The following is a 9,842-nucleotide window of genomic DNA, read 5'->3' as shown; positions in this document are numbered from 1 at the left end:
TACTGAAAATGTGTGCCTCAGTTTTTAAAAACTCAATTATTTCTTTTGTATTTGCTGTCACTCTTTTTGACCTGCAGCACAGCAGAGTTTATGACAGTAAATTCATGCTACTTATCAGCCGTCATTTCTAAAATCAGTGGAGTGGCCCTTTAACGTAAGTGACTTAACAGTTGTTTGATTTATAGTGCCTTTGTGTCTTTAGGGTTTCTGTGGAAGCTGCTGGACCTTCTCTACCACTGGATGTTTGGAGTCAGTGAATGCTATCGCTACTGGCAAGCTAATACCTCTGGTGAGATCTGTCTGGCTGTAGTAATACTCAAATCATCTCACACGTGTCACTTCAGGTTACATCTGGGCTGGGAAATTTGAAGGGATCCACGTTCTCACAATGAAAATTTAGAAGATGTTTCTCTATTTTACTGTCTGGTCCTTTGCATGATTTGAACTATTAGAGTTATCTGTAGTACAGTGTCTTGCTGTGTACAAAAGCATGATGCAGTTTGTTTTCTGTATCAGTCTGAACAGCAGCTGATAGACTGTGCCAAAGCCTTCAACAATCATGGATGCTTGGGGTTAGTAACATGAATTTGTTATTGTAGGTTTTTATAGTTACAGCTATAACATGTGGTAAGACATTATAAGTTATACTAAGAATACTTGTGTTTAAGGCGACTACCTTGTTTGTTTCAGTGGGCTCCCCAGCCAGGCATTTGAGTACATCAGATACAGCAAAGGTCTTATGACTGAAGAGGACTATCCCTACAAAGGCCATGTATGACTTTTCTGGAGTGATGACTCAATTATTTTCATGGAAAAAAAATTCTCATTGTATGAATTTCGTTCTTCCTGTTTTAGGATGACTCTTGCCATTTTGAGCCTGCGCTTGCAGCTGCTTTTGTCCTTGATGTTGTCAACATAACAAGTGTGAGTAAAAGTGTATACATGTGAAGTTCCAGTGTGAGACAAGAAGCAGCTACTGTATAAGTGACATTGTGCCACTGTTGTAGATACTTATAGTTACAGCATAATATACTGGATTGCTAATATTTGCTCACAGTATAATAACTTTACCTCTTAACTGGATTTTGCTGTTAAATTTCTGTCTGTTTGTCCATCCACAGTATGATGAAAAGGCCATGGTTGATGCTGTGGCCTCGCTCAACCCTGTGTCCTTCGCCTTTGACGTCACGCATGAATTTATGCACTACAAAGAAGGTGTTTATTCAAGGTGAGCTAAGGACCTCAACAAGCATTTAAGTATTTACTGTTGTCCACAAATAACATGTGGTTGGAAATATTCAGAGGACTGTGGCCACGTTGTTTCTGTCCCTTTTGGACTATGGAAATATTTACACAGTATACAGTATAACACAATAATGGGATGTAGTAATCCACCAGCACAGAAAGTAAGTAGTAATGAAAGAGGATTATGGAACTAACAAGGCCACAGGAGAAATATGCAGTAACCAAAATCTTAGCTTATGGCAGGATGTGACAGAAATCTGCTTGCACCTGCATTAGGTCATTACATGGATTTCGGAAAGTTGTCAAAAAAAAATCTTCTAAAGTTTAAGTTGCAGTTCTTCCTCTATAGGTTCAGCATTCATCCTTTTGTGTTGTGTTGTTATTGTTGTACCACTTTGTGTACCTGTTTACTTCAACACTGTATAGTGATCAGCCTGTTTCTCTGTTTCATGGCTCTGTCTTGAACTGTCATTAAAAAATATCTACAGAAAAAGCTACACAACACATCGTTGAATAGGCAGGTTGTAATATAATATTGAAGGAGGATAGCAGCCCACACACACCCTACAAAAGACATGTACTCTATTGATCCAAAAGCATCAGTGTTGTCTGTTTAGCACCCAGTGTAAGAACACTGCAGACATGGTGAATCATGCGGTCCTGGCTGTGGGTTACGGTGCTGAAGAGAACGGCATGCCATATTGGATTGTGAAGAACTCTTGGGGCACAGTCTGGGGAATGGACGGGTAAATATAGTCTGTGTGTGTGTGTATTTCAGTGTGATGACTTGTTGCAATTTTCAAGCCTCATGGACACATATTTTTAATCCACCAGATATTTTTTGATTGAGCGAGGAAAAAACATGTGTGGACTGGCTGCATGCTCATCCTACCCTGTGCCTTTAGTTTGAGGAGCGACATGGCAACAAAGTGGAGGACTGATGAAACTCAGGAAAATATAACATAAATGGAAGTTTTCTGTCACATTCTCTGAAGTGTTTTTATGTGGAAGTTTGATTTCTCAAAAGTATGTACAGAATTATGCTGTGTTGTGAATAAATGCCATGTATGTAACAATATTATATAAGAAAAAAGTCTAACAATGTTATATATATAATTTGTCTAGGGCTTAAAACATGGCATAAAAAGAAAATGGTAATAAGTTGCATCATAGTTGGACCTAATCTGTGTCCTTACTGGGTTTACTGTGTGTGTTGTTGTTTTTTTTGTATACAGTGTGTTCCAGTTTGTTACAAACATTAAATCTTCTCTCTCAACATTACTGTGCTGTGCATTTGTTTTCTATTGAGGTCACTAAGTTGTTTTCATTTATTCTTTTTGAGACAATTACTGTACACAAAGAAAATTAATCATAAAGTAGGAATCTACTGTAGGCTTCTACAGAAGCTTGTACTGTGCAGGACTTTTTTAATTTTTAAGAAACAGCATTGGGGAAAAAACAGATGAAGTAGCCACCTTACTAACACTGTAGACCAGTGTGTTATGACAGATCACCCATGGGTCATTGGTTTACTTCTTTTGACTGAGTGACCTTTTCATGGCTGCAGAGACAAAATCAAGTCTTTAAAAAATATAGATTGTCTTCAAAGACAAGGATAGGCTGCTTCCCTAATCTTCAGTTGCCTTGTGTTTTGTGTATATTATTTCAATTATTAGTGATAAGTCTTTTTCTTTGTGCATTGTTTGTACACTAAATAGTATTTTCTATTTCAACTCAAAAGCATGAAAAAATGGTGTTGTGGGCCTGTTTCCATGCATAAATAACCCAGAATTTTCAATATTAACGAAGTTATTTCAGCTTCCTATTACTGCTATTGCCCACATCTGCCAAACGGGGGCGACATCATCACTGGCCCTGTGGAAGCTGAAGAAGAGATTAGATGTCAATCAAATTGTAAGGCGTTCATTGGTTCTTAGCAGCAGGGAAACGCCCCATATTTCGATGACGTAACAATATGAACCAATGAGGTGCTAGTATTCTGTTTCACAACACAGAGGGGAGGGGCTAGTTGCAAAACATTTCTAGCACGTGGCGCCAATTCTGCTAGATTTTCACTTATCATCTCAGTTACTTGCCGGAAAGGTGTGCGTCTGTCACCTTCACGCAGTTCTCTCTCGAAGTAGTTCATACGTATCGTTACAAGTGGACTAAAATGGCGACAAAACGGTCAACACGCGAAGCTGTTGTAAAGGTACAGTTATTGGTAAGTTATTAGTTTGTTATCTTACCTTGCCTTAACTTATCGTCTTAATGTTACCTGTGTGTTAGCTAGCTGCTGAATGACGCTGAGTTAAGTTTGGGGGCTCAAGTAATTAAAGATCATTGTGAGGGAGACACTAGCAAACGTTATTTTCGGCGTAAGTTGTTGTGGGTTTCGCTAAAAGTTATGTTTCTGTGGAAAAGTTGAATGACGCATTGTTTTCTTTAGCTAACTTAATGATGCACACCTTGCAGGATACGAGTCCTGTGGATGTCTCCCGAGCAGTCCGTAGATCCTCACGAAACACCCTGCCATCTAAACGCTTCCAGTACTCTCCTGAAAGCAGCGCAGCAGAAACACGCAAAAGGAAACGGGCAAGAGACACTTCAGAAACACATAGAAGCATTAATATTCTCTAATAGGTATTTTTGTTTTGTTTATGTTAATATGCGCATATTTTGTCAATAGCGAACAAAAACACACAATGACAGCCAGAATGACAGAAAGGACATTAAGGAGGAGGAGGATGTTAAAAAGAGTGATGTGGAGCGCACATTTGTAAGTATAAAAACATGCACAATGTGTCATGGACATTGTGCTTTTATTTATTACTGTGTCTCTGATAACTGTGTTGCAACATGTACAAAAATGTCTGCCTGTCATATAGACACTAGTATCCTCAACTCCTCCTACATGGCTTCAAAAGTAAAGATACTGAATGTTTCTCCAGAGTGTGAGTGATGTATCTCTGTAACACAGGGTGGACACGGAGGACTCTCTGCATATGAACTTGAGCGCCTGGAGAACATCAGACAGAACCAAGCGTTCCTGTCTTCTATCAACTTATTCCAGGTAGGTAGACAGGTGAGGTAGTCTTGTGAACCTCTGGACAGATAAGATGGGAATTAATCATTGTTTTCCTTGTCAAAAGGCAACTGAGGAGTTGAAGCAGTTGACACGGCCAAAGCCATCGCAGAGGGGTCTCATGAGGTACAGTCGGCAGACAAACTTACTGCTCTTAATTTAGCATATCAATAATTTCTGAATAAAGTGATTGAGGGGTAGCATGACATCTGGTGTGTACACAATGCATCATGCTGCTATTTAATGCTTTAAATGTGGTTAATTGATATTATTGGTATTTACTTTTTCAATTTCTTACAGCTGAAAATTGTTTACTTTGGGCTTTTTGATTTTTGGTTTGTAGACATCACTTTAGGCTCTTGTTATATTCAGCTTTAGGAATAATCTTTCAGAAGTCTTCTGGATGTCAGTGTGATGATCAGTTTTTTGTGGTGGCAGGTCACAGGCTGCTGTAAAAGAAATGCTGCCACCTCGCAAATCCCTGCGTCTCCAAAATAAAGAAGCAGAGATCTTGACACTTCCCCCTGAACCCAAGGGGATGCTGATCTATGAAGAGGTAGCTAAATAGTCACTTACCTCCTTATCGCTTCATACCCCTCCACTGCTGTCTGTCTCTCTAGCAATTATTTTTCTTTCCTGTCGTCTTTTCTCGCCATCCCAGCTCTTTTGTTAATCACTTTAGGTATTTCACTTTCTTTTAAGTCTTTGCCACTCAAGAAGCCTCCTGGGCCCCTGCCCATGGATCCCGTTAACATGGAAGAGGGAAGCAAGCTGCCTCCACAACTTCTTGAGCTGTGCTCTGAGGTAGGAGCCACCTTCCTTGGCTATAGTAAATAAATGCAGTGCTGTATTTTGCTTGCATCTTTGTGGGCTGATAACTGTTGTTTACTTATATTGCTTCTGAATCAAATCTTAGGAATGCTTTTATTTTCCTAGGATGTAACAGAAGAAAGGAAGATGGAACTTGATCTGAATGAGTAAGAGTTTATGTTGTGCTTATAATTCAGTCAGTTCTCCACTTCTGAGTGCATATTTGCAGCTGTTTGTTCATACAGACAGGTAAAAATCTGCACTGGTGATTTTATGCAGGTACCGCTCATTCCTTAAGAACATGAAGATAAATGAGGACAGAGTGGCCAAAGTAGTGAAGGGCTGCATCTTCTCTGCTGCCTTCCACCCTTGCACCAGCAGCCTGTTGATGGCTGCAGGATCCAAGACGGGGCAAGTTGGACTCTGGAAGTTGGTGAGTTGTCTTTGATCTGTTTTATTGATGATATAAATTATTATTTGACCACTAGGGGGCAGAAAGTGGGCTTCTAAACAGCTCTTAGCAACAGGTCTTGGGGCACAATATCAACTGGAAGGCAGAGATACTCACAAGTCATTTTATGCCAAGTCCAAGTCAAGTCTTTGAGCTAGAGGTCAAGCTAAGCCATCCAGTCTGCTTACAACACTGCATAGCTATATCTAAGGGATTCAAAGAATGTGCTTTATTATCATCATTACTTTATCTACACTGACAATACACACTTTACTTTAAAGTTAATAACTGCAACATGAACATACAGCTACAGTATAACCAAGTATTGGCTAAAAATAGATATAGGCTGAAGTAACTGAGGGTAAAAGGAAATTATTGTTAACATTATTAGGTATGCAATAACAACTGTTACCTTTTTTCAATGACAGAGTGCAACAGTATTTTATAACGACCCACTCTTCAACTAATGACGGCTGCATAATCAACTGCAAATGAACACATCTGTCTAGCCTCTCAAACACAGTGTAATGGTAACCTCATAAGCCTGTAACATGGTCTTTCTCTCAGTTTAATATTGGTCAGCAGAAGGTGGCAGTGGAACGTGAATGACAATGCCAGTGCGACAAGCAAACAGACATCTCATCTTTTTAAAATTAGATCTAATCAAGTTAACCTCCCTTAGTTACAAAGCTAGTAGCAAGCTAACGTGGGATAGTTGGCGCTGAGCTAGTTTAAACATGTTTGCTAACTGTCCAGGTGACTCACCTTTCTGGGTGCTTTTTAAGGTGCCTGAATTTGATGTGGTCGATCCAGCATTCTTAATTTTGATCCCGCACATGTATGATTTTTTTGTTTTGGCCTTGTCAGAAGTTATTTTAACCAAAGGTTATGACAAATGTCACAGCAGCAACGTGGTGTTGTTGCTGCAGCATTACAGTAATCTGTGGCTGTGTATCATCTCGTCAGACATTTCCTAAATGCACCAAATAAATAAATAAAAAAAGGTTGTAAATATTATTCACTAGTCCCAAATCACAAATCCTTTTGAGGATGAGTCTGAAGTCACTGTGTGTGCGAGTCAGAGTCCAAGTCACAAAGTCGAGTCCCCATCTTTGGTGTTAACACCCTGCTAACCCTCGCCCTAACAAGCCACACATAAAAGCCCTTTTCAAAAGTCACATCTGTTTCTGGACATATAAAATCTGCATTAAGAAACCACACTCAGTTTTTTCTTTTTCTTGTGTGTGTATTTTCCTTCAGGGTGGTGATTGGGGTGATGATGGCGTGCTGCTCTTTGAGCCCCACACTCGTTCAGTGGCCTGCATGGCGTTCTCCAGGGCTCATCCCACCCACCTGCTGAGCCTCAGCTATGACGGATCTCTACGCTGCATGGATGTAGAGAAGGCTGTCTTTGATGATGTGAGAACTTTTTGGAGTAAGCACATTTACTGTACATTCAAAGTATACCCCTTCACCAGTTGACGTACATCTGTTTGTTCATTGATGTAGGTGTATGGCATTGAAGACGGACTGAAAACATTTGACTTCATGTCACATGACTGTTCGACACTAGTGGTTGGGAGCTGGTATGGAGAAGTTGCCATTGTTGATAGACGCACCCCAGGGTAATGAATAACTGTTGATCATGAGTAGTGGTTTTTAGCCTCTTTCCATATTGCTGTAGAATAACAATATGGGTGAATAATTTAATCTATCGATTTTTATAAACATTGCGACATTGGTACTTAATTTTTCTGCAGAAACTCCCATGAGTCCCTACACTCATTGGACCTCAAGGTCCGTTGTGTTAGCGTCCACCCTCTACAGAAGCAGTACTTTGCTGTGGCAGAAAGCAAGTATGTCTGATTATTGAATTAAATTTTCATAGAGAAAAGTTTGTTCTACATTTCTCTATCTACTGTCAGTTTGTCTTTTTGATTGTACTAAACAGATGTTTTGATCTTGTCTGCAGGGTAGTGAGTATTTACGACAGCAGATGCCTGAAGAAGACTAAAAGTCAGACAGTCTCCCAGCTGCATGGCCACTCTTTAAGCATAAACAGCGCTTATTTCTCCCCTTGTTCAGGCAACAGAGTTCTCACCTCCTGTATGGATAACTACATAAGGTGAAGCCGACACCGCGCTTTGAATTATTGTGTTATACTTGCTGTTATTTTTCAATTCCAGCTCATTGTCTGTCCTGAACTCTTTTTACAGGATATATGACACATCTGCAATGACCACTAAATCTCCCTTGCTGAAATCCATCGGGTATCCTCTTGTTTCACCGACTTTCCTGTTCTTTTGTCTCTTTTCTGTGTTTTTAGACGTGTGACCTGAACCTGTCTTATCAATCTTCATTTTCAGACATAACATGCACACAGGCCGCTGGCTGGCCAAATTGTCAGCTGTGTGGGACCCCAAACAGGAAAACTGCTTTGTGGTGGGGAGCATGATGAGGCCTCGGAGGGTGCAGGTGTTCCATGAAAACGGCCAGCCGCAGCACTCCTTCTTAGATGACGAGAACCTTAACACAGTGCTGTCCGTCACTGCTTTCCACCCCACAAGGAACGCCTTACTGGGTGGCAATGCGTCCGGGCGCCTGCATGTCTTCTCCGACTGAGATGTATGACCAAGACCCTCAGGGTGCTTTCAGTAGGATAGGAAGAACAAGTAAGGAAATAGTTTTGTCACAGTCAAGGTGTGAGAATAACGACAATGTTGTAACCAGTCTGTCGTCTCTTGCTTGTTTTCCCTGCTGGATCTCTGTAGAACTTTAACACAATATTGTCATAATTCTCACACTGTAGCTTAGTAACATTTCTGAAATGAAAAGATTATACTCATTAAGCCACTAGTCATGTTGATAAAGATGTTACAGTCTAAACATTCATACACTGTGAGGTAACACAGTATCATTAACAAATTTTCTTCCTCAATATTCACAGCAAAATACACATTTATTGCTACATTGAGTAGGCAGTGTCAAAACCATAGAACGGTCAGCCGTGATGCAACCTGCTCTTAAAAGAAATCCAGTGAAACGCATCTCGGCCTAAGAATTTGATAGAGCGTCTATACAGTTTTCATGTTTCCTTACAATAATGTAACACAGAGACTCGGTCATGTCAAAGGGAAAACAGATCTCTACAAATTATTCTACACTCAGTGGCCACACTACTAGATACACCTTTCTTATTTTGGGAAAGACAGGATTGTATCACACAGTTGCTGTACATTCACGCTGCGAAACCCCCGTTCTACAAAACCCTAAAGGTGCCCTATTGGAGTGAGATCTGGTGACTGAGGCCACGTGATAAGCTGATAAGATATTTGCAGTAATGAGCAGGTGTACCTAATTAAGTGGCTACTGAGCGTTAATTAAGTACTAATGTCAAACACAACTGTATTCACCTATTTCAGCTTTGAGTCTACTGCATGTGGATATCAGCTTTGCACACAGAGGACACTGCACTCCTCTTCAACCTCTTGTTACGTTGCACAGGGGCTGAGTGAACAGCAGGGTACACAACAAATTGACTGAATTGAGGTCTGGGCTCCACTCTTGTGGATTTGTTGACTTGCTGGAAAATAAGTTAAGTCACTTTGCTCAGCGATTTATCTGCGTTATGCAGCATTAATTTTATTCACTCACCAAATGCAATTTAGTATGATGGCCAAAAAGATCAGTTTTCTTCCACACTGGCAAGCTTTTGGCAGTTTAACAGCTGTGCCATATGGTTTCCTCTTATTAATAATCAACAAGCGATCTCTCATTCAACTTATGTGAAAAATGCAGTTAATCAGTTACTACAGTTTTATACTTAATTTAGGTCAGTGTGAAGACTTGTCCACTTTTGTTTGTGAATGTTTTTTTTTTGTTTGTTTATCAGTAAGAAAATTCCTAAATATACTGATTGAAAAGAAAGTGAAGGGTTTGCAAGCACTTATTCATGCACTGTTAAGGTAGGATATGGTTGAATCTGGCCAAAAGTTTGTGTTTTTCACTCGCTTGCTGCTGTTTACTTTTCTGCTCTGATATTTGCAATGCGTTATACTCCAAATGTTTTACAGAACCCAAGCAATTTCTAAAATGGGTTCCCTCTGTTTGTTTGTGGAGCAGGGAATTCTAAACAGCAACACCATTTGTGCTCCTGTTTTAAAATTGATGGGTAATTCCTTTTTTTTTATGTTTTTCATAAAGCAAATCTAATAAATTGAGAAAGTTTTATACTAAACATTCTGAGTGTGA

General features: G+C 39.9%; 2 protein-coding genes across 3 annotated transcripts in view; both read left to right on the top strand.

Annotated features, from left to right (window-relative positions):
• LOC123959223 (pro-cathepsin H-like) overlaps window positions 1-2,521 on the top strand; it is a 5,483-nt gene extending 2,962 nt beyond the window's left edge. For both annotated transcript variants that reach the window (XM_046033171.1, XM_046033170.1), the window contains 7 exons: window positions 203-289; window positions 517-572; window positions 691-772; window positions 856-924; window positions 1,122-1,228; window positions 1,863-1,991; window positions 2,080-2,521. In XM_046033171.1, coding sequence (XP_045889127.1) covers window positions 203-289; window positions 517-572; window positions 691-772; window positions 856-924; window positions 1,122-1,228; window positions 1,863-1,991; window positions 2,080-2,155 — 606 coding nt within the window. In that variant the 3' untranslated portion in view covers window positions 2,156-2,521. The remainder of the gene's footprint in view (window positions 1-202; window positions 290-516; window positions 573-690; window positions 773-855; window positions 925-1,121; window positions 1,229-1,862; window positions 1,992-2,079) is intronic.
• Window positions 2,522-3,285: 764 nt separating this feature from the next.
• wdr76 (WD repeat domain 76) lies at window positions 3,286-9,828 on the top strand. Its single transcript, XM_046033545.1, has 15 exons — window positions 3,286-3,469; window positions 3,721-3,840; window positions 3,935-4,024; window positions 4,226-4,318; window positions 4,398-4,456; window positions 4,769-4,886; window positions 5,033-5,134; window positions 5,267-5,307; window positions 5,420-5,573; window positions 6,852-7,010; window positions 7,101-7,216; window positions 7,352-7,447; window positions 7,564-7,716; window positions 7,808-7,861; window positions 7,958-9,828. The coding sequence occupies exons 1-15, from the start codon at window positions 3,419-3,421 to the stop codon at window positions 8,211-8,213; spliced, it is 1,662 nt and encodes a 553-aa protein (XP_045889501.1). The 5' UTR covers window positions 3,286-3,418; the 3' UTR covers window positions 8,214-9,828.
• Window positions 9,829-9,842: the final 14 nt, after the last annotated feature.

The sequence above is a fragment of the Micropterus dolomieu genome, linkage group LG20, assembly GCF_021292245.1.
Source record: "Micropterus dolomieu isolate WLL.071019.BEF.003 ecotype Adirondacks linkage group LG20, ASM2129224v1, whole genome shotgun sequence".
NCBI classification, from domain to species: Eukaryota; Metazoa; Chordata; class Actinopteri; order Centrarchiformes; family Centrarchidae; genus Micropterus; species Micropterus dolomieu.
This window is presented reverse-complemented; position numbering and strand designations above follow the sequence as displayed.

Excerpts from the sequence above, each read along its gene's own strand:
- wdr76 (XM_046033545.1), top strand. The coding sequence starts at position 3,419 with ATGGCGACAAAACGGTCAACACGCGAAGCTGTTGTAAAGGTACAGTTA. Across the intron at positions 3,470-3,720 it reads TTGTAAAGGTACAGTTATTG|GATACGAGTCCTGTGGATGT; the intron begins GTAAGTTATTAG and ends CACACCTTGCAG. Across the intron at positions 7,862-7,957 it reads CCCTTGCTGAAATCCATCGG|ACATAACATGCACACAGGCC; the intron begins GTATCCTCTTGT and ends CTTCATTTTCAG.